This window comes from Loxodonta africana, chromosome 21 (assembly GCF_030014295.1).
Source record: "Loxodonta africana isolate mLoxAfr1 chromosome 21, mLoxAfr1.hap2, whole genome shotgun sequence".
NCBI lineage: Eukaryota > Metazoa > Chordata > Mammalia > Proboscidea > Elephantidae > Loxodonta > Loxodonta africana.
The window spans coordinates 48,473,452-48,497,707 of record NC_087362.1 but is presented as its reverse complement, the minus strand read 5'-3'; the positions used below and the strand labels follow the sequence as shown (position 1 = coordinate 48,497,707).

General features: G+C 44.2%; 2 protein-coding genes across 4 annotated transcripts in view; both read left to right on the top strand.

Annotated features, from left to right (window-relative positions):
* The window catches only part of SNTB2 (syntrophin beta 2), a 119,138-nt gene extending 108,834 nt beyond the window's left edge, over window positions 1-10,304 (top strand). The window contains exon 7 of the mRNA XM_064273854.1: window positions 2-10,304. Within this exon, the coding sequence (XP_064129924.1) occupies window positions 2-94 (93 nt within the window). The 3' untranslated portion in view covers window positions 95-10,304. The remainder of the gene's footprint in view (window position 1) is intronic.
* A 733-nt stretch (window positions 10,305-11,037) lies between these two features.
* Window positions 11,038-22,486, top strand: VPS4A (vacuolar protein sorting 4 homolog A). Of its 3 annotated transcripts, none has more exons than XM_023556612.2 (11): window positions 11,038-11,215; window positions 14,665-14,776; window positions 14,870-15,017; window positions 17,124-17,182; window positions 17,299-17,418; window positions 17,906-18,062; window positions 18,649-18,797; window positions 19,198-19,279; window positions 19,566-19,785; window positions 20,795-20,935; window positions 21,660-22,486. In XM_023556612.2, exons 1-11 carry the CDS (start codon window positions 11,195-11,197, stop codon window positions 21,759-21,761), a joined length of 1,311 nt encoding a protein of 436 aa, XP_023412380.1. In that variant the 5' UTR covers window positions 11,038-11,194; the 3' UTR covers window positions 21,762-22,486. The 3 variants fall into 3 exon arrangements, with proteins under 3 accessions (XP_023412380.1, XP_023412381.1, XP_003417094.1); XM_023556613.2 differs by having other exon boundaries at window positions 14,613-14,776; window positions 17,121-17,182; XM_003417046.4 differs by having other exon boundaries at window positions 11,039-11,215; window positions 17,121-17,182.
* The last annotated feature ends 1,770 nt before the right edge of the window (window positions 22,487-24,256 follow it).

Sequence of the window (24,256 nt, the reverse complement as noted above, 5' to 3'; positions counted from 1 at the left end):
GTGCCTTGACAAGGACCTGCAAATCACTGCTGAACCACAACTGTGTTTAAAGAAGAGCCTACCTTCCACAAGCTACCTTGACCAGAAATTCTAGGACCTCTAAGAAGCTCCAAAATGAAGCTGTTCATTTACGTTTTAGTACCGTAATGTGGTTTATAAGTAATTAGGCTTATTTCCCCTGTTAAGAAGGGTGGCTCATTGTTTTGCTTTTTGGACATAATCAGATATCCAAGAGTTGTTTTCTTTTTCTTCTTCCTGTAGGATTTGTTTTGGGCTTAGCCTTGATCTCTTGTTCAAGGCAGCTGTTCCTTCCCAGGTAATAGTTTGCGGTAGCTAGTTGCTTCCTGTTCATTTCAGATGGGTTATATGTTTTATTGGAATTTACCATCCTTACTTGCTCCTTTCACTCTGTGACGTGCTTGAGTGTACATTACCAGGGTGTTTTTCCATCTGTCATGGCTCTTGCTACATCCCACTCCGGCCATCACTTCCCACCTTATCACAAGCTTTGCCACTCAGAAGTGCTAATGTTAGGACTTATAACTTGCAAAATTTTATTTGCCTTGCCTTCCAGTCTCTATCTAGTGGTGACCAAATTAAAAAGCAGGTTGGGAACCACTGCTTTGCAAGACAGGTTTTGGTCGTTTTAGCCTCTTCTGATTTTATCTTAGGTAGGAGCCAGGAAATATTAAAAAAGGCTTATTTTAAAAGAAAATTCTCATTTTAGCCTAAGCCATTTTTTATTGCTTACCAGATGTGCCTTTGGTTAGGGTTAGTGGAGCTTTTATTAGCGACTATTTGAATAACTGGATATCACTGCCATTCCAGGGACATCATCTATCCTAGTTTTGAGGAATTAAGTCTTTGAGGTAGGTTTCCTTAACTGTCTTTTCTAGTTGGCGAATCTCTTTAAGAAGGACAAGTCCTGAAGAGCCAGCTTGTTTATAGACTTTGTGGGTGAAGTAAGCTTTTCAGCACAGACATATTCGTGTTGAGTTGCTTTGGGCTGTGTGAACCCATGCAGGATCTTGTCCCTGGTCCTCTCCCTTTGTGGCAGCAGAGTGGCATGGACAAGCAGCTGCTAATTCAAGACTCAGTGTTGGCTTAGTAACTTATCCTGCAGGGTGCAAGGTGACGAGACCATAGAACAGCTACCTGGGTTTTATTAAGCATTATTAGATGTCATCATTAGGACATAGTAGCAATTAAGATTGTTGATTTTGAGGTATTATAGAATCACATTTGTTTTTTTACTAATTATGAATGAGGTATATATCTGAAAAACATTTAAAATAATGTAATATCTATATAAAACTTCAAGATTAGCACATTAATATCCTTGAATCTCAAAGAAGAGTTCAACTAATTTGGATATTCTTTATGCTCTCTGAAGGAAGGTCTAGGAGTACTTCTCATTTCCTAGATATATCAGGAGTGTCAGAAAGAGGATATGAACACTGTGAAGGGTGGAAGAGGGTAGCATTTCAAATAGGAGAAAAGAAAAAAAAAAAAACTCAACTCTGCAAAACTTGAGCTGTGTGGTTTGAGCGCAGACTGAACAATAGATGGAGCCTGAGAACATGCAGACTCCTGAGCAGAGAGTTCCAGTCAGTTCCAGCTCCAGAGGCAGTTGTGAGAAGCCCAGCGTCTTCCCTCTGCACATCAGTCATCCTTCCCCATGTCCAGCGAGTGGAACACTACGCAGAGGTTGGGGAGAGACGTCTCTTCTTCGCTCAGCTCCATATAGCTTTAGAAGGCCCCCATATGAATTATCTGATTTATTTAAAATTGCAGAAATTAAAATCCAGACTAGAATATGTTTGTCAAGAGCTTTTTATGTTTTCATAAACCTAATTTTGATTCCATATGAGATAAGTTTGCAAATCAGGGAAGAAAAGCAAGCCTAGAAGGTCCCACTATGGACTTCTGGAAGCAAGATTTCAACACATAATACTTTCAGATAAGGGAGTTTAGCCGCTCTTTGCAGCAAGAATATCATTAACATGAGAAATTTAACCATGCGGTCACAGACGTCAGCAGCAGAGTCATTAGGTTGAGGTTTTCTGTGTTGTTATGAAAGGCTAAGCCACTGACAAAATTTGTGGGAGGAACTTCTGGAGCAACCCTGCTCACTAGTTATATGAAAAAGATCTATTAAGAAAGCTGTGATTAAATGTGGGCAGGAGAAACAAGGCATGTGTGCATTTCTGCTCTTTTTGCTCAAGCTTAAACTGTCATGTATAGCACCAAGGGTCTTAGGGTTTTTAGTATGTTTTGAATCTTGATGTGAAACGAAAGTATGTGAGAAGGTTTTCTTTGTCCACTAGCAGCCCCGAGAGCAAGAGTCCTTAAGCTGCTTGTTTTACATACATTAATAGCTTTCCAATCATGGATGACCAGGTTGTTCTTCAATTAAGTTGTGTTTGTGAGATTTTCAAACCATAAACAAAGTGCTTTTTATGAATGTGACAGCCTTGATAAATATGTATTTTGTATTTAGATGCCAAAATATGGCAAATTATTTTCAAATGATAAGTAAAAATGGGCATTTTTTATATTCCACCTCTTTTATAGAACCAACTAACGTTAAATTTGTTTTTCATTTTGAATTATGAAAATTATTGAGGATGTTATGGGCTTTTTGTGTGTTGAGTGGAAAAGAAATTGCAGAGTAGTGTTCCTTCATTCAGATGGACCACTTCCTATGCCCACCGAAATCTGGGGCCTAGACATCTTCTCCTTATTCCACACAGATGCCTGTAAGCAGCCAATTGGTGTGTGAAAATTGTTCCTCCTCTTTTGCTAAAACTTTTCTCCATAAAAAGAAAAGGAAAGGAAAACTTAAAAAGGAAAAAAACAAAACAAACCTGTTGCTGTTGAGTCGATTCCAACTCACAGCAACCCTGTAGGACAGAGTAGAGCTGCCACATAGAATTTCCAAAGACTGTCTGGTGGATTCCAACTGCCAACCTTTTGGTTAGCAGCTGTAGCTCTTAACCACTACACCACCAGGGTTTCCAAAAAAAAAAAAAAGGAGCCCTGGTGGCCCAGGGGTGAAGCTCTCGGCTGCTACCCGAAAGGTTGGTGGTTTGAACCCACCAGCCCTCTGTGGGAGAAAGATGTGGCAGCCTGCTCTCGTAAAGATTACAGACTTGAAAACCATATGGGGAAGTTCTGCTCTGTCCTATATGTGTCAGAATTGACTCGATGCAACAGGTTTAAAAAGGAAAGGCTTAGTTTTTCTTTTTCTGAAAAAGGTAAGTTCTTTCCTGAAAAGTCATCAAACCTTACCTGGAAACTAGCATCTAATATTTTACATGAAGAAATACTTTAATGTATGTTTATACAGTATTTATTAGATAGTTGTAACTGTAAACTCACCTACCTAGTAGACAGAGTTTCAGGTTAAACGTTGGTACATGTACAGGCAATCAAAAATAATACTTTCAATGTCATTCACCTATCTTAAAGCCATGGTTTAGCACTTCTTTGGCCAGGTAAACTCTGATAGTGCCTGTTTTCTATCACCTGTACTTTCACAAACTTTGTTGCTAAAAATTATTGCATGGTAAGAGATGCTGAATTATTTATTTCCTATATTTTTATAAGTGAAAAAAATCTCTAACAAATGGCTAAAGTTGTTACTGATTATTTGTTTTCTTAACTTATCCTCCTAAGCAGAATGGTAACAAAGCTTTTTCCAGCTGATTAAATGCACTTAGCTGATAAGCCAAAATTTATTCTTAAAAAAAAAATTAAGCTGTGTGGAATCTGGACAAGATTATGTTTCTCCCAGAAAAACAAGTTTCACTGTAAATGGTTTTGATTGACAAGAAGTGTGACCACATTTGAGAAAAGGTTATGATAGATTTTTAAATCCTGAGAGAACTTCCAGGTCTTCTTGTTTAATTTATATGCATGTGATTATACTTGTATGTTCTCAAAAACATGGAAGAATGTCCATATTTTTTAATGCAAATTACTTTGTAAGCTGCTATGCAAATTCTCATAAAAGCCCTACCTACTTAAAGAGTTAAATATTTTTAACGCTTTCAGGGAAGACCTGTAGACTTAAGCACTTTCTCTGCTTTTTTGTATCTTATCTTGGACACTTATGCTGAGTTATGTTATTTCACTGGTTATAAGCTGTTGATTGTACATAACATTTAAACTATCCAAATAACCAGCATACATTTCCATGTCGCTGCCATCAGTGATTGAGGCCACAACTGAAATGGCTGGTTAGAAAGCCAAAGGTCTTCTTTTTTTGATCCTTAATGAAGTAAAATGCCAGATCTATTTAGTCCCAAAGCAAATTGCTCTGGTAGGAGCTGCATACCTATGTGAGGAAAAGAGACGTTTAAACTGGGGATCCTGCTTAGGCTTCAAGTTGATTTTGACTATAGTCATAGTCATTCTTTTTACATATGTCTATCAGGTATCATTTTTTTTTTTTTTTATCAGGTATCATATTATGTGCCAGGTGGTATTATATTCGACCTTGGGTTTGGAGATCTCTTTCCATTAAACTTGAATTGTTATTGTAGCTTTTTTTTTTCCTCCTGAAAATGAAAGCAGAAGAATCAGCCATCTTCTGTCATGTTCTCTCTGCCCCTATTTTAATTGTGTGCTAATCTACAATTATTTTGACTTTTCCCATACTGTCTTTAAAAAATGACAGCAGCAGTCTGCTTTTTTTTTTTTTTTTTTAATCCTTTATTGTGCTGGCTATGTAGACAATAAATGTTTGATGATAGTTCTAAAATAGTTATACTGTATAACAGAATTATGTATTTTTGAGCAATATAGGAATTCCTATGTGTAATGATTGAAGTGAACTTTATTTTACACTAGTAATAGACTGCTTAAGTGGCTGTTTTAAAATTCTTTCTCTAAAAAAAAAAGTCAGTGATACAAGCCTGTTCTAATAAAGGATAGAATTTCAAGTTAAGGTAAGGTACAATAAATAGGCACATAGAATACATCTGTTTTCTTGTCTCTTTTTGACACTAGCTAAGCTGCCAACAGGAAGAATGGTTGTTATGTATTAAAAGAATATTTTAACAAGATACTTTATTTTCTTCTGTTTCAAAATTGATAAACTTCAGCTTAATCGCTTGCCACCTCTTCCTTTCCACTTCGGATGACTGAACCGAAGCATAGTCTAGTTTTAAAAGTGAATCTGTATTTGATGCAGTGCATAGATATACCTTTCGCAGATGAGTGCTTGCTCACCAATGAACATTTGATTGTATGCAACAAAATCTACCATATGAACCATAATCCTTGAATTGCCCCAAAATAGATTGGTTAAAACTAGAATGCTATGATAGAGAAACAATACTTCATTATATTGCAACACTAGGTATCCTGGTAGATTTCTGTTTTCTGAGTCCTCTAAGTACCTTTCTCAGTTTTGCAGTAATCTTACCATGTCATTGACAGAAGTTTAGTTTAGTTTTTTAGTTTTTGAGCCCTTCTTAATCCAAGTCACATATATACCCTTGGAACCTGATTGATCTATCACCTCTTCCAAAGTAGTAGAAGTCTCTTGAATAGACAAAAGGTTCTTTGGGGACTTGAAGAAATATTGAAACTGCAAGTCTAATTAATGGCATTAATTCACGTATTCTTTCATTTAATGAGAATTAATTAATATACAGTTCGGCACCAGGAACTCTGAAGGATCCAAAAGAAAGTTCTTGCCCTCGAGTTGCATATAATCCATTATTTCATAATAATGGCGTGTCATCCATTTATCAATCAGTGATTAAATAATTAGCCACTTTGTATTTTTACCAGAGTATGTCTGCAGTTCTCTTTCTCTGGACCTGGCAAACTGGAAAATGTTTAAAGGGATGATTAGGCTTTATCTATGCTGAGCACTTTAGTTTGGGAAGGAAAGTATTGTTAGTAAGATAAATCACAACAAAAATTAAGCTCTATTGCCTAAAGTGGTCAATGGGAAAGTCTTTTTTACAAAATGCTTCACTAAACAGCAAAGCTAAATATTCAACTACCGCCTATTTATAAATTGACCCATTCATTTCCACACTAGTGTCCTTTAAACATTTCATATGCTGAAAGTTCTTTCACATAGTAGATAGAATGTGTCTCCATTAATGATAGAGCAAAGTGAAAATCTTTTAAAACTTAGCAAAATCCCTGTTATTCTAGAACACTCTGGCATTCAAATCCATTAAAAAGGACACCTAAAGAAAATAAGGTTAATTGAATTTTTTCATAATTTTCAGACAGTAATAGTCCCTTTCTATCCAGCTTGCCATCCATGTATCACTAGGGTTACCTTTTCAGGCAGCATCCCTAATCATGCCCAGGAAGTACCTGAGCTACCTGTGACTGGAGTGATATATACATATAACATGATCAATTGAGCTCCTCTCTCTTTGTTTTTAAGTGTCCTGGAATTGTGCAGAAAAATTAGGTCATGCCTTCAGTTTCGTGGTTCTTACTTTAAACATACCCTTTGACAATTAGGTGCTAATGATTGTACAGTATCATTACCAGCACATAAGTATTGTAAGGATCTGTTCCTCCTACGTTGGAAGAAGTATTTTTCGTTTTATCTCTATCCTGTTAGAATGGGTATCAGCTACGTTTTTTCGCCTCTATTTTGTGAATTTACAGAATGTGGGGAAAAGTGATTTCAACTGAGTTTCAGGTTTGGCATAATCACCAATCTTGAGGCTATTCTTCTCATCTTGTAGCAGATCTGCCCTTATAATAACCAGTTTCAGATTTTCTTCCTGTAGTATAGTACTCCAGTGTTATGTTTACAATCTCTTGGATGAGTTCAGCATTATAAGACCTTGATGCCCAAAGAATCTATTTCCCTTTTGGTACCAGATCCAAGGTCTTCTAGCAAATAACATGGCAAACCACTACGTACGAAGGCCTACTTTGGCTAATCTGTGCAAATTCTGATCATACCCACTCATAAGTATTCTGTTCCATACAACTTTCATTTTTGTTAAGTATTAAGGCTTAGAAAGAACAATACTTCTACAAAGAATTAAAATTATATGATATTGTTTTTTCTTTTTAGAATCCTTTATTTAAACAAGACTTCTTTTAAAATCTTGTTTAAGGTTTAAGTTTGAAATCTTCTGGTGTCACCAGGCTACCAAATCAAAAATACATGGCGTAAAACAAGGTGGTATTTTTGTTCTTAATTAAAAAAAGCTTTATGTGTACTCTATAAATATAGATGCATAGACAACACTTCCTTTTGAGTTGCAAATCGACATATAACATTGTACATTACAATGAAAATTTGTAACTTAAGGGTATTATATATATAAATACATATATACCTTTGTAACCTTTATACTGTAAATAAAAAATTGCTTTTAGATTTGCATTTTTTCTTTTTTTTTTTTGTTGGAATAGTTTCAAACCTATAGGAAAATTTCAAGAACAATAAAAAGAACTCCTACATCCCCTTTACCCAAATTCCCCAATTGTTAACAATTTACTAAATTTATCTTTTTCTGACATGAAACCCTATCACCTGTAAATTCTCTAGTGTGTACCTCCCAAAAGCAAAGACACTCCCACACTGCCACTATACAACCCTCCCAATCGGGATACCAACATTGGTGCCACACTGCCATCCGATCCCATTCAAATGATGTCAACCATCCCAACAATGTCCCTTTTTCCTTTCTGGTCCAGAATCCTATCCAGTGCCACATGTTGCATTTGGTTGTCATACCTCATCAGTTTCTTCAGTCTGGAGCAGCGACCCGGTCTTTTTTCGAATTCTCATGTCCTTGACAATCTTACTGAGCTTAGGTCTTTCGTTCTGCAGGATGACCCTCTGCCTGGTTCCATCCCATATGACCTCATTATAGATCAGGTCAGGAATTCTGGGCAAGAATACCAAAGAAGTGATGCTATGCCCTTCTCAGAGTATGTCACCTCATCCCACACTGGTGATGCTAACTTTGATCACCTAGTCAAGTTAGTGTCTCTACCATTTTTCCCTGTGTATTTGATTAGCATTTTTGTGGTGTAGGTATTTTGATACTATGCCAGTATGCTGTTCTTCATCAGACCTCCACCCACTAGCCTTAGCCTCCGTTGATATAGAACCCTGGTGGCACAGTGGTTAAAGCCCTTGGCTGCTAACTGAAAGGTCGGTGGTTCAAACCCACCAACTGCTCTGCAGGAGAAAGATGTGGCAGTCTGCTTCTGTAAAGATTTACAACCTTGGAAACCCTATGGGGCAGTTCTACTCTGTCTATAGAGTGGCTGTGAGTCTGGAATCGACTCGACAGCAGTAGGTTTACCTGTATTGTCTGCCATTGTGATGGTTACCAGATGGTGACTATTACTATCATTCCTTCTACATTTATCAGTTAGCATTCTATTGTAAGTAAGAATTTCCTCTCCCCCTCCCCCACACATTTATTGATTGATTGATTGATGTTAAAGATTCTTGGATTCCTATTTTTTAATTGGTTAACAATTTTAAATGGGATTAACAATATATTTATTTTTATATCCCAAAAGAATTCTAGATTTAGCCAGGGGGATCCTCTTCAAACTGGCTACTGTGTCCTTTTGATATGGACCCATCATTCTTTAAACATTTATTTCTGGCACAACAAAGACTCATCTTGTACTTTCCTGCTCCAGGCCTGAAATCAGCCGTTTCTCCAAGAAGCCCACTGTAATATGGCTTCTGCCTCCATCACTTCACTGAAACTTCCCAGGCTGAGGTCATTGGGGTCTTCCATATCATTGCCTCCTTCTCAGCTGCATTAGGTACTTCTGTCCCTTACCTCCTTATCAACAATCCTCCCCCTGAGACACTCCTCCCCTGACTACCAAGACACTCTTCTGGCCTACCTCTCCAGCTCTCTTTCTGAGCTTCTTTTGCAAGCTCACCCTCCCTTGGTTGGCCAACAAACTTTAAAGCTCCCTCCTCAGCTCACTCCTCCCCTCACCCTACACGCTAGTCTTCCCTAAGAGTTCTCACTCACATAGCTTCCATTCCTACTCATATCCAGATGTCTCGCAGATGTGAACCTCCAGCCCTCATCTTCTGAGTTTCTGATGCAGTATATCCAGCTGACACTTGTTTTTACAGGGATATTTCAAAAGCACCTCACATTCAAGATCTTCGCCCACCATCTCTCAAACCTGGCCTTTGTTCAGTGTTCTCTATCTCAGTAGCACCACCATCCATCCACCTGCCAAAGCCAGAAACCCAGGAGTCATCCTTGACCCCTCCTGCCCTTCATGCCCTGTATCTAATCCATTTCTAAGTGTTTATTGTTTGTCTTTCAAACCTCTCCTCTCTGCATACATTTCTCCATAGCCCTCCCCCTGGTCCAAGCTTCCCTTACTCTTCTGGACTATGCCAACAGCTTCATATTGCAATAGTTCACCTCTCCTTCCAATCTGCTCTCTATACTAGGTTTAGAGTCCTCTATCCAAAATGCAAAATGACAAAACAAAACAAAAAAAACTTATTTAAAATATGGTTTATCATTGTTTTTAGGATAAAACCCAAAATCTTTACTATAGCCAAATGTCTTGGCACCTGCCCACCTCCCCAGCACCAGTTCACATCAGACTTCACCTTATTTTCTGCTCCAGCAATCTAGGCTTTGTTCAGTTTCATGAAATCCACCAGTGGCCTCTTTGGGGCCTTTACACAGGCTGGGGTCTTAAACGCTAGCAAGCAGCCATCTAAGATGCATCAATTGGTCTCAACCTACCTGGATCAAAGGAGAATGAAGAATACCAAAGACACAAGGTAATTATGAGCCCAAGAGACAGAAAGGCCACATAAACCAAAGACTACATCAGCCTGAGACCAGAAGAACTAGATGGTGCCCGGCTACAACCTATGACTGCCTGACAGGGAACACAACAGAGAACCCCCGAAGGTGCAGGAGAGCAGTGGGATGCAGACCTCAAATTCTCATAAAAAGACCAGATTTAATGGTCTGACTGAGACTAGAAGGACCCCGGAGGTCATGGTCCCCAGACCTTCTGTTAGCCCAAGACAGGAACCATTCCCAAAGCCAACTCTTCAGACAGGGATTGGACTGGAATATGGGATAGAAAATGATACTGGTGAGAAGTGAGCATTTTGGATCAAGTAGACACATGAGACTATGTGAGCAGCTCTTGTCTGGAGGGGAGATGAGAGGGCAGAGGGGGTCAGAAGCTGGCCGAATGGACATGAAAATAGGGAGTGGAGGGAAGGAGTGTGCTGTTTCACTAGGGGGAGATCAACTACGAGTATATAAAAAAAAAAAAAAAACCCAGTGCAAACGAGTATATAGCAAGGTATATACAAATTTTTGTACGGGAGACTGACTTGATTTATAAACTTTCACTTAAAGCACACACACACACACACACACACACACACACACACACACACACAAAAGATGAGACCAAAGCTCTGGGAAGTTAGGTTTACTGTGCGAGTAAACTTCTCCGTCGGTGCCCATGAGTGGGTTCCGACTCTTAGCGACCCTATGTATAACAGAAAGAAGTGTTGCCTGTCCTGCCCCATCTATACAACTGTTAGGTCTGAGCCCACTGTTGCAGCCACTTTGTCAATCTTGTTGAGAGGCTTCCTCTTTTTCACTGACCCTGTTATTTTCCCAAGCATGATGCTTTTCTCCAACAATTGCTCCCTCCTGATAACACAACCAACGTAAAATAGATGATGTCTCGTCATTCTTGCTTCTAAGGAGCATTCTAGCCATACCTGCTCCAAAAATTTTATTGGAAATGGGGTTCAGATACTTCCGGCCCTTGGTCTCGCCTCGCTCACCTAGGCATTGGTCCCACCCCCCTATCCCAGGCCCCGCCCCAGCCCTCCCCCTACTAGGCCCACCCCGCCCTGACACGCCCCCTGTCCCGCCCAGTCCTCGCCTAGCTGCGGGGTGGCCAATCGACCACAGCGGGGAGCGGTCCCTGTAGTACCGGCCGAGGCCTCCAGGGGCAGCAGCGCGCCTCGGGCCCGACCGCTCTGGCCGCGCTCCTCGCTTGCCGTGGGACTCGGCTCCGCTGCGAGCGGCAGACCTGCCAGCTCTCGGCCCCAACCCCCCCGGTTCCCTGTGCCGGACCCAGCACCTGGGCTCTCCGGGCCCGAACTGAGGCCGCAAGCAGCACCGCGGGGTGTGGGGCGGACCCAGGAGATGAAATGACAACGTCAACTCTCCAGGTACCTCGGCGCGGCGGGGCCTGCGGGCCGCGGAATCGGGCAGGCCGGCGGCCGCCCCCGAAGCCTGGGCCTTGCGGCCTCAGCCCCGCTCCGGCAGTCTGCGCCTCCCGCTCCTCCCGGTCTGTGTTCACATGATAGGAGCCGACGGGCGCCTTCCCTTCCCAGTCCACCCCGGCCCTGGCTGGGCCGAGCCCCGAGGCCGCTACGTGCATCCGGCGCCCCGGTACCGTCGTTTTGATCACTGGGCCCACAGGCCCCTCCAGGGCAATCTCCGGCCCTGGTTCCGGCTAGTCGCTCTGGTGATGCTCACTCCCACCTTCTGCCCCGGGTCCTGGAAGCCCCTCTGCCCCACTTCGAAGGAGCCCCAGCTTCTTGCCTGGTCTCCGACTTCTCTTCTGGTGGTGCAGGGCGCTGCTGGGGTGGCAGCACTTGGATGAATGGCTGACCCATTCACCTGGTGCTGCCAGTCCTGCAGGGCCATAAAATATAAACACGCTTAGCCTCCAGACCTGGGTTTGAATCTGCCCCGCCACTCAGTAGCATGTGACCTTGGACTGGTTTATTTGATCTTGGAATCTTGCTTTTCCTTGTCTGTGAAATGGAGATGGGAGTACCATAATTCATAGGGTTGTTGTGAGAATGGGTCTGGATTGAGTACTTCAGTTCAAACATTCGTAACACAGTGTCTGGTACATTGTTAGTGCTCAGTGTGTGATGAGGAAGTGCTTGGGGGTGTTAGACAAGACTTCATAGAAGAGGGGGCATTTGGCCAGAGCATCAAGGATGGTAGCATTCCCGTATGTGAGGGGAGGAAAAAGTGGGAATGGAGGCATGGAATTAAGTGCAGTATTAGGCCAGGAGTTAGCTGGGGTACAAAGCCAGATCCCAACCATAGAGCTCTAATACCTTATCACAAGAGTGGGCAAACTCCAGTCTTCGGGCCAGATCCAGCCTGCCCAGCCAGTTTTTGTATGGCCTGTGAGCTAAGAATGGTTTTTACATTTTTAAAAACAGCTTTGTTAAGATATAATTCACTTACCATACAATTCATCCATTTAGTGTCTAGTTCAGTGGCTTTTGGTATATTCCTAGATATGTGCAACCATCACCACAGTCAGTTCTAGAACATTTTCATCAGCCTAAAAGAAACCCAGCATCCCTTAGCTAACACTCCCCATCCCCACAACCCTCCTGGCCCTAGGCAACTCCTAATCTACTTTCTGTTGGTATATTTTTGCCTATTCTGGACATTTTATGTAAATGGGATCATATAATATATAACGCTTTGTGACTGACTTCATTCACTTGGCATAATGTTTAAGATTTATCCATGTTGTAGGTTCCTACATTTCTAAATGGTTGAAAAAATAGATTATTTTATGACACGTGAAAGTCATGAAATTCACCTTTCCATATCTGTGAATGAAGTGTCCTTGGGGCACAACAGCGCTCATTCCTTTTTATACTTTCTGTGGCTGCTTTTGCACTACAATAGCAGAGTTGAGTAATGGTGACAGAGAACATATGGCTGGCAAAGTCTAAAATGTTTACTGTCTGGCCCTTTACAGAAGTTTGCCAACCTCTTTGTTAGCACATCTTTACTTTCTTCCTTATTCTTCACCATACGTGTTACTAGAAGTGTGGCAGGACTGGCAGTATTGTTTGTCACCTTACTATACTGTTATACAAAGCTCTTCCTCTCCAAATTGAAGGTAAAGCCTCCTGCATATGGAAAAACTGCATGTGATTGCCAGAAAAATCTAATGTACTCTTAGGTGTATTAATTGAGTATTTTGAAGGAGGGAGGGCATGGGCCAGGCCTGCTGTGCTCCACCTCCTAGTATTGTTCTGGGCCTCACCTTTCAAAAGGACTAGGGACGCTTGGGTGTCCCTGGATGTGCAAATGGTTAAGCACTATACTACCAGCTGAAAGATTGGTAGTTCAAACAAACCCAGAGGTGCCTCAGAAGACAGGCCTGTGATCTGCTTCTGAAATGTCACAGGCTTGAAAACCCTGTGGAACGGTTCTGCTCTGCACACACGGGGTCACCATGAGTTGGAATTGACTCATGGCAACTAACAACAACAATAACAACATAGAAGCTAGGGAAGGAAAAAGTCCAAGGAGCTGGGGGTGTTTATTCTGGAGAAGAGAAGCCACCAGGGGCAGGAGCACTGCCTCATGTCTTATCTAAAGGGCTCTCCGGGGGAGAGAGACTAGATAAGTGAAGCTTGTATGTAAGCCAATCATCCAAGAAGGTCCAGGGCTCCTAGCCAATTTCTATTTGTAGGTAGAGGAGGGAGCTGAAACTTGAAGGTAGGAGCCAATACTCTTTTACACCTTTTTCTCATCTCTTTAGTCTGGAGTTCATTTGCCATCAGCTTGGCCTAATTTACCCCCGTCTGTTAGTGTTGTAGTCCATGTCCTTCTGAGACATCTTACCTTCAAATAAGGAAGGACTTCGCAAATGCCCCGGCCCCGCAAGAAGCTGGCCAGGAGGTTTATTGTTTACTGTGGATGGGGTTCTGGGTATACGCCGGGGGAACAGAGCTGTATCTGACAGAGGATGGTAATTTCTGGTAATGCTTCTGGTTCGAGAAGCTGCAGTTTCTAAAAGTGGGTATGTGGGTGTGGGCAGCTGCCTGAAAAGAGCCAGTATGCTTTTCGTTCAGACTGGGGCACAGGCCTGCAGAATTTATAAGATTCACAGAGACTCACTCACTCACTCTGAGTTCTTAGAAGGTTCCAGAGGACAGTGCCCCTCAATTAGCAGCACATATTTGTCTCAGCTATAACCAAACACTTTCCTTACTGGAACTACTGGTATAGTGAACTCTGTGCCCAAGCATCCCCTCCTTAGGTACCTGTCTTTAGGACAACTGTCTTCTCTCTTCAGCCTAGAGAAGCAAGTTGACTTAGGCCAGTAGAAGGAAATAAAAGTCCCTTTAAATCGATCCCATAGAAAACCTCTGGTCAATGAAGGACTTCCCTGTCTGGCTAGCTCCTCTCTGGTCTTCAAGGCCAAGTGTACTTTCTGGCCTCCGTGCTGAGCTGCATAGCAATCTATTTGTCCCACTGTTTCCTGATCCTAGGCTCTCCGTCTGTGACTGTGTCTCTTTCCCTTGAGGCCACAGGATGCAAAGTCCTGAGAACTCTCCCTTTGAGACCTTACCTGAGGTGTTAGATCAGGCTTCTGCTTGCTGAAATCCAGAGCAGGGGCTGAGTAGGAAGTTGCTTTTAATAGCATGTGTTTATTGTGAAGAGGGACAACTAGCTTTTAAAGTTCCCTTTCCAGGCCTTGTTAGTTGATGTTGGAAAAGTAGGCTGACATACTGGTCTGTGACTGACAAATCCACAGTCCTGGCAGTATCTCTCATCAGTGTTTCCTGCTGCCAGGGCCTTTCTGGGCCTCTACGGGAGTACGGAACTCTTCGTTTTGCCTCTCCAGAAAGCCATTGATCTGGTGACAAAAGCTACAGAAGAGGATAAAGCCAAGAACTACGAGGAGGCACTTCGGCTCTACCAGCATGCTGTGGAGTATTTCCTACATGCCATCAAGTGTGAGTCATGCTCGGGTCCTCTGCCGAGGAGTCTCTGCAGAAGGAGGGTGGGCACCAGGGCTCACAGGATACCTCTCTGGTTCCCTCCTGCAGATGAGGCACACAGCGACAAGGCCAAGGAGAGCATTCGCGCCAAGTGCATGCAGTACCTAGACCGGGCAGAGAAGCTGAAGGATTATCTACGAAACAAAGAGAAGCATGGCAAGAAGCCAGTCAAAGAGAACCAGAGTGAGGGCAAGGGGTAAGTGCAGAGGGAGGAGTGTGTACTGCCCCGAGCACAGGCTGGCTAGCTTAGGACAGCCCCGGAGTCCCCAATCCATGTGCCCTTTTCATGTGTCACTGTCATTCTTGGAACTAATGCTGCGTTGGACTTCCACAGTGTCTTCCTTATGAGGAGTTATCATAATAGTAATAATGCTTGCAGCTGCTTTCATTAAGCACTTAACAGAATACTTTCATATATATATAAATATATATAATATGTATTAATAAATATATGTATTAAAAATAATATATATATGTGTGTGTGTATATATATATTATCCCTTTGGAAATGTATAAAAAAGCTGGTGGCGGGGGAGATGGGGAGCCCAGCATGGAGGTTAAGACTGGACTCTGCAGCTAAACTGTCAAGGTAGAACTTTAGGTTGACCGCTTCCAGCTTGTCACCTTGGACATATGCCATGACCCCCCTGTGCCTCCAGTTTCCTTGTCTGCAAAAGGGGGGAGAGAATGGAATTTCCATGCTAGTAGCTATTGTAAGGAGCAAATGAAATGATCTGGACAATGTCCTTAGAAAAAGTCTTGACACTTAAAAACCAAAAAACCAAACCCATTGCTGTCGAGTTGATTCTAACTCATAGTGACCCTATAGGAGAGAGAAGAACTGCCCCATAGGGTTTCCAAGGCAATAATCTTTACAGAAGCAGACTGCCACATCTTTCTCCCTCAGAGCAGCTGGTAGGTTCTAACCACTGACCTTTCTGTTAGCAGCTGAGTGATTAACCACTGTGCCACCAGGGCTCCTTTTGCTTGGCACTTAGCACTAAATGAGTATCCATCATTATTATTGTTAAACAGTTATCATCTTCCTCGACAGATGAGGCAGCAGAGATTTGCCAGAGCTAGTACAGGAGAGCCTGCCCAATGTTCCAGAGCCTCTGTTTGTGATTCCAAAGCCAGTGCTCTCTCCACAGCCTTTCACCTTGGATCTGTGGTTCACCCACCATGGTGATTCCAGCTAGTGGATGTAAGTCCCACAGAGAACATAAAGGCCAGCAGTATCCTGGAGGTGAGAGAGTCATGGAATGAAGAAACGTAGGGTGGCGTGTCAGCTGCCTCAGTGAGCAGAGCCTCCCTCTCCTCCTTTATGGAGAGTATGCTCCTGTTTTTATTTCCCAGACTGAGAAACACACCTGGGAAGGGGCAGGTGGCCAAGGAGCTCCAAGAAGGATGAAACCATTTTGAGGACGGCAAATAAATTATTTCAGGATAAGACTCAGCCATTGGAATAGACTAGTTATTGTGTTCTTTTTCCCAGGCACTCCCCTTTACATTTAAATGTTTACCTCTTCCCTGTCCTTTGGAATGTGACTACACCCACTCCTCACTTATCAACTGTCTCATTATTTGACATTTTGCATTTATGGCAATAGTGAAAAATCTATTTTGCGCATTAATGATGTTTGTCTTGACAGTAGCGCTGAGGTGCGAGGCAAAAGTAACCTGGGATGTGACGGTTATAGTTATGTGTCAACTTGTCTGGGCAGTGATTCTCAATGGTTTGACAGTTATGTAATGATGTAATTTGGCAGTTAATGTAATAAAATAGCTATCTTCCATTTTGTGATCTGATGTGTTCATCCTCCATTTTTGCATAATGCCAATTTTTACATAATGACCTGGTCTTTGGAACCTAACCACGTTGATAAATGAAGAATGGGTATACTTTGGAGTCACAGCTGTCTGTTCCCGAGAGTCTGTATGAAAGACTAATGACATCTGCATTTGCTTGACTGGCTGCTGTTTAAATGCAGCCAAAACACATTTCTCTCCCCAGCATTCTGGAGAGGGCAGACGTCTCTATTCTTCTTTCCTTAATGAAGAAACAAGGGTGGGTTATGAGAGTGTTTCCTGGGGGGGCCCAGAAGTGAGTTGCTGATAACGTGGCCCTAATGTCATCAAGGTACCTACTTGCCAGCCACTCCCCGATGTTGAGCATAGGAAGTGTTCCTTTGCCCCTGTGCTAGTAGCCAGAGCTTGGTCTCACTCAGAGCCTCTGTGCCAATGGCCTATTGCTCCCAGAATGAAATGCCAACTTATCATCTTGTCTCTCCTTTCCTAGCAGTGATAGTGACAGTGAAGGGGATAATCCAGAGAAAAAGAAATTGCAAGAGCAACTGATGGGTAAGAGGCTCAGGGCCCCATGGCAATGGGAAGGGGACATGCCAAGGGTCTCCTGGTGGATTGGCTCATGTTCACTGGCCAGGCTTGGAGTTGAATGTTCTGCCTCCCTGTTGCAGGTGCTGTTGTGATGGAGAAGCCCAACATTCGGTGGAGTGATGTGGCTGGGCTAGAGGGGGCTAAGGAGGCCCTTAAAGAAGCTGTCATTTTGCCAATTAAATTCCCACATTTGTTCACAGGTGAGAGTTGAGCCACTTTAAGCCCACATGTAAAAATATGAGGCTTCTGAGGTAGCCACTCTGAAGGTATCTAGGAGCAGGTGGCAGCTCACCTCCATTCGCCCTGAGAGGGTAAGGGCTCTGGTCTTCCCAGGAGAAGGAAGAGAGAGGCCCCAGGGCTCGCTGACTGTGATCCTCTATTCCTTGGCTTCTCTCTGATGTCAAAAACCCTTGTGACTAAACTTTGAATTTACCATCCCAGTAAGTGGGCAGGGTCAGGAACCAGTACCACAGCCAGTGTCACTTTAGAAGGTCATGGGGGTCATTAGCAAGGACTAGGGCTAAGCTCTCAGCAGGTAACTTAGTTGCCTTTACTCCTTTGCTTCTACAATCAATTATAGAACCTTTTATTTCTGACTGTGTTTATAGTGACTAAGGATTCTCTGCTTTTTTCTGTCCACTTTCCCTGATCAGAAAGCAGCTCACTTTGGTTTATTCTTTATTGTAGGCAAGCGTACCCCTTGGCGAGGAATACTGCTCTTTGGACCCCCTGGCACAGGGAAATCCTATCTGGCCAAAGCTGTGGCAACAGAGGCCAATAACACCACCTTCTTCTCTGTGTCCTCCTCAGATTTGATGTCTAAGTGGTTGGGAGAGAGTGAGAAGTAAGTCAGCCATCAGGTCTTGCCCTCTGGGGCCCCACCAGCCACTAGCCCTGCAGTTTCCCTGTGCCTCAGAGTCGCCTTCCAGAGTAGCTGCTGGTGGATATTCAGGGAGAAGTAGCCAGGAGAATGATGTCTTGCTAGCTTATTGAATGGGGCATTGTCTTGACAAGCCAATTGAAAGGACTTTGGAAGAAAGAAAGTACTCCAGAAGGGAAGGAGAAGGAACTGACATTAATTATTAGTTGAGAATCCCCTGTCGGGGCACTTCATTACACTTTAGTTAATTTATTCCCTACACCAACTCCCATTTTGCAGATGATGAAACTGAGACTCAGAGGAAGGGAAGGGACTTGTCCTAAGTCTAGAGCTAATGACTATGGCTACCAAGATTGGAGCTGACACCACGGCTTGCTCTTCTCCTTGGTACAGTGCTGCCAGAGGATTTGTTACCACCATTTTTTCTGAAATCCAAGCATGACCATGGTCTCAGTCTCCTTGTGGGAAGGGCAAGAGGAGAGAGGTGGTGACTGAGACCTTGGGTGGGCATGTGAGTGTCCAGATCCCAATCCCATTCTCACCTGCACAGGCTAGTAAAGAATCTGTTTGAGCTGGCCAGGCAGCACAAGCCCTCCATCATCTTCATCGATGAGGTGGATTCCCTCTGTGGATCCCGAAATGAAAATGAGAGTGAGGCTGCCCGAAGGATCAAAACAGAGTTCTTGGTCCAGATGCAGGGTGAGTGCTAGCCCTGGGTTGCTGCGTTGGTTCTCGTTCCACTTCAGGCCAGCCTAGGGCTTCATTATTTAGTTGTGGCTCAATTTGATCACCCATAGAATGGAGGGGAAGATTCTCAGCTCCATCTTTGAAGGGCTCCATCTTAGATGGGCTTTCATGATGAGAGGTTCCAGAGGCCTTTGCCGGCTGCCTTTCTGTCCATCCTGTCATAGCAGGGTCATGGGTCCCTTCATCCCCAGCAACTTCCAGGCTAGCACATGGCTTAATTTTAGTTGGAACCTCTGCCAGTGGTGGCTTTAGGTCATGGACACACGAAGCTCCTGAGGTTCTTCCCCAAAGGTTCTAACTGATCGTGGAAGGTATTTTCAGAGTCAACATCTTTGTTTCCCTTTCTGCACAGGGGTGGGGAATAACAATGATGGGACTCTGGTTCTTGGTGCCACAAATATCCCATGGGTACTGGATTCAGCTATTAGAAGGAGGTGAGTCTTCCCCAGCAGGTGCTAGGGGCTGAAGTCTTCCTTCAGCCACAGTCCACCTGCTCCAGGCAGCCCTTTGGCTGCAGCCTAAACCATTTCCCGAGGCTTCTCCATGTCTGTATGAGGAATAGAGCCCTTTGTGAAGTCTGCTTTAGGGCCATGCTGCTTGGCATCACTGGCCCGTAAAGTCATCTCACTTCTGTAGAATCTAAAATCTCCATGCCTCCCCTTTCGATTGATACCATTCCATCACCTGCTTTCAATTTCTGCCGTGTGCTTGGCTCCCTAGGTTTGAAAAGCGGATTTACATCCCGTTGCCAGAGGAAGCTGCCCGGGCCCAGATGTTCCGGTTGCATTTGGGGAGCACTCCCCACAACCTCACGGATGCCAACATCCAGGAACTGGCCCGGAAGACGGAAGGCTACTCGGGCGCAGACATCAGCATCATTGTGCGGGACTGCCTCATGCAGCCCGTTAGAAAAGTACAGTCGGCAACACACTTCAAAAAGGTGAGTAGGCCGGCAAGGAGGTGCTTGGAAACTGTCACAGGAAAGGAGGGCAATTGGTTTTCTTTGTCAGCTCCCTGGCCCTGTTGCCTGGCTGCTTAGGTGACACATTCCCAGTCTCCTAGAGAACCAAGGGCAAATGCAAAGCAAGCCCTCGCTCCAGGGGGCTTGCACACACTCTCGCCCTCCTTACAGCTCTTCCTGCCCAAGTGCGGCCATCTCAGATTGTGCATGTCTAGAGGATGGGGTGCTGTCCTCTGCAGCCTCCAGTTAGCTCTGCTTTCTGTGCATGGTGGACACCTAATGTTTGAAAAGTGTTGGATATAAAATTACAGATGGTAAGGACTCATCCATTATTCAGCAGTTCTTTGTTGAGTGTCTGTTATGGGTCCTACTATGTGCCTGGCACTTTTCTAGGCGCTAGGGAGACATGAGTGGCCACAAAAGACAAAAGTCCCTGCCCTCTAGCAGCCCTCTTCCTGGTGGGGAGAGACAGATAATAAACAAAACACTAGTGTCTTAGAGGGCGGTGAGCGGGGAAATAGAGCAGGTGAAGGGAGGTTGGGGCTTGCCGATGTGTGGAGTAGGGTGGGCAACACTTGAGGGATGTAAGGGAATGAGCCTTGAGGATATTTGGAGAAATGTTGCCAATGGAGCAGAATTGGTTGGAAAAACATCTTTGGTATCCCTGCATTGTACTGAGATTCAGTGGAGTTAATGAGGAGGGTATCAAGGTATCTGGGGCTACAGACAGATTCTGGAGACAGTGACTGGAGCAACATGCTGATAATGAACCTCTGAACTCAGACCTTGAGTCACATTGACTACTCAGCCTAAGAGCTTTAGTAGGGCCTATCCCTCCTCAAACCTCTGATCGCCTAGATGGCCCAGAAACCCAGGCGTTCATACCAACCATTACCTTCTCTTTAGGATTCAGAAATCTGAGGCTTTCTGTCCCTACCCCCAAACACTGATTGGTAGCCACTCCAGCCAAACTCCCTTTTGCTTTCAGGTCTGTGGCCCTTCCCGCACCAACCCTAGCATTATGATTGATGACCTCCTGACCCCATGTTCACCAGGGGACCTGGGGGCCATGGAGATGACTTGGATGGATGTCCCTAGTGACAAACTCTTAGAGCCTGTGGTTTGCATGGTAAGTAACCAACTGGGAGAGAGGACTGCACAGAGCCCAGAAAATTGGAGCTTGGGTCCTAGGATAAACATAAGCTTCTCTGCTTTGCTGTCCTGGGCTGCTGTGCCTTCTCCTAAACAGAGAATGGCGTTTGTGGCTCTGGGTAGCTGGGGCTACTGCCATTAGACTCAGTGAGGACCCAGGATGTAGCAGTTAGTGTTTTATTTTCTTCAGCAAAAAGAGTAAAGATCAGATTATGCGACTGCATCATGCCATGGGTTTGGCTTATTTTGCACACGGAAGAGACCAGTAAATATATGTCAGTGTGATTTGATTTGATGTAGTCCAAAGGCAGCCACTCACCTGAATAGTCTTGTCCCCTCTGTTACCTTAGTTTTGCCAACTGTCTCGCCTGTTCTGCCAGGTGTCTGCCATTATGATTGGTGGGGTGGGCGTGTAGCTAAGAAAGAGCTGCTAATGGTGATGATGGGCTGCTTAGCTTCTCTCAGATCAGAAATAGGCCCATCTGGAAATGACATGGGTTGCCTGGCAGAGGCAGAATGCCTGTCACAGGGGCCATTCAAGCAGAAGTGGACAACTGTAGGGAGTTTTGCATTTAGGGGAGGGCATCTGGGTAACCTCAAAGTCAGGCCTCTTCCAACCCTAAACTGCATGGGTCTGAGACAAGGGGAGGCTGAGGACCGGGTGCGCAGCCCCTCCTCAGCTGTCTGCTCGTGTCTTGCAGTCCGACATGCTCCGGTCTTTGGCCACCACCCGGCCCACTGTGAATGCAGACGATCTTCTGAAAGTGAAGAAGTTCTCAGAGGACTTTGGACAAGAGAGTTAAAAGCTTCTTCACTTGGGTGATAATGAAGGTGGGAGGTTGATCGGGGCAAATCCACAGTGCTCACGTTGGTGGCCAGACAGAGCTCCAGAGCTGTCCTAAAGTCACTACAGCGTCCCCTCTGCTGCCTGGTTGCCAGCAGGGAGCAGGCAGGAAGGGCCTCCTTAGCCACAGAGACGCTACAAAGCACATTTGGCTCACAGTGGAATCCTGGCTCTTACTCCTCCTTCTCTTCTGGATGCTCACCAACTCCTGTTCCTGCCCATGTCTTTTTTTTTTAAAACCTTTGTGTTCCCCTAAATTAATGCTGCTTGGATTTTTGTCTTGTTTATAAATAAAAAATAAAATCACCTGGAGGCATCAAGGAGTGGGAACGGCCCTGTTGTGGGGTGGGTGCAGCAAACCCTTTAGGGTGGCTTGCCAGCCCTGCCCCCCATTTAGACCCAAGTTGAACTGGAGAACAGACTGGCTGATGCCCCTGGGTCCCCAGCCCACACTGCCTACAAAGATCCCCCTCAATGTGCATCCAGGGCCTCATGTCGTTCTTGCAGGAGGAGGAGACAGTCTTTGTGAGCACAAAGCTGTGTAGGTGAGAATGCGCGAAGGCCGCAGTTAGCTGGGTTTCACTGCTCCCTTGTCTTCCCTCTGAATGTGACAACACTGAGCCCAGCCACTGCCCCTGGGTTCCTGTCCTGGAAATGGTCTAATAAATCCTTTTCCCTTCTGGAGCCCCTGAGTGTTCTCATCTTTGACTTTTGCCTAGGGCTCTTAGAAGTCCACTCTTGCTTCTGATAAAAAGACCGTCTGGTTTTCTCTCTCAGCTTCTCTCTTCTCTAGTAAGCAGAGCAGGGAGTCATCTCAGGCCTGTTCTCACAGTGGGGTTTGCAGGACCCCTTTCCCCCTGAGACCTCAGGTTTGGCTGAGGTGTTTAAGGAACGTGGACAGTTCTATTGTCCAGCCTCCAGATCAAAATCTGTAAACTATGAAGACCTGGCCTGCAAGGGTTTGGTTTGGTCAGCTGTTAGCACTTAAAACTCAGGAGTAAAAATTGAGCTTTCTGGTTTCTGAAAGGTTAGTGTAATGCTGGGCCTGCATTCCCATGAGGCCACCTCTCAGCTACAGCTGAGGAGTGCTCCCTGTTTAGAAGGGGCACACGCCTGCCCATGGACTGCTTCACACGTTTGCTTTGCCTTCCGGAATCTGTGCCTCCTGATGGTAAGACACCCAAGGCCTACAGCTGGCACTTAGCTAGTTACAAGTGTTTTTTCTATTCTACCTCCAGTTATCTTTATTTGAATCAGAAAGTACTCACTCTTTTACCTGTCTCATTTAGTCTGCTTAAACACCTTGACAAATCATGGGGTTACAGAAAGTTTGGAGCTGCTCCAGTTCATCCCCATAGCTCTAGTTAAGCTATGCCTCAGTGACAGGGTGAATGAAGGTCTTGATCACCACTGATGCTAAACTAACTTCTGGCCAACTGATGCCAACACATGACCTGACATTATCTGTGATACACATGGCTAACATGTGGAGGAATTACTCCCATAAATGCTTACTCTGCAACTCCCTTCTTCCCTACCTGAGGATTCTGTTCTAAGCCTTCTGCCTACGTTGGGTGTCACTTGGAATTTGATTTCTAAAACTGTCATCAGCTCAATACACTGATGGCATATGTGTGTGGTTTTTGTGGTTGATATCTCTTAGGCGGGAGAATCTTTATAGAAAATGCAAGGATTTATTGCCTTTGGGCTGTAGTGTCTTGAGCTAGTCGATCAAATCCTTCCTATGCGAATCTGGTTACAATAGTCAGTCTCATACTTTGTAAGCAACATAGACAGTCTTAGGCTTCCTCCTCCTACACGTCTGTGAGTTTGGCGTACTGTGATGGCTTGTGTGTTGTTGTGATGCTAGAAGCTATGCCACCAGTATTTCAAATACCAGCAGGGTCACCCATGGTAGACAGGTTTCAGCTGAGCTTCCAGACTGTAAGACAGACTAGAAAGAAGGACCTAGCGGCCTACTTCTGAAAAAATGAGCCAGTGAAAACCTTATGAATAGCAGTGGAATACTGTCTGATGTAGTGTCTGAAGATGATCCCCTCTGGTTGGAAGGTGTTCAAAATATGACTGGGGTAGAGCTGCCTCCTCAAAGTGGAGTCGACCTCAATGACATGGATGGAGTCAAATTTCCGGGACCTTCATTTGTAGCACACTGAAAATGAGAAGAAACAGCTACAAACATCCATTAATAATCAGAACATGGAATGTACGAAGTATGAATCTAGGGAAACTGGAGGTCCTCAAAAATAAAATGGAATGCATAAACATCAATATCCTAGGCATTAGTGACCTGAAATGGACTGGTATTGGCCATTTTGAATCAGACAATCATATGGTCTACTATGCTGGGAATGACAAATTGAAGAGGACTGGCTCGTTGCATTCATCATCAAAAAGAATATTTCAAGATCGACCCTGAAGTACAATGCAGTCAGT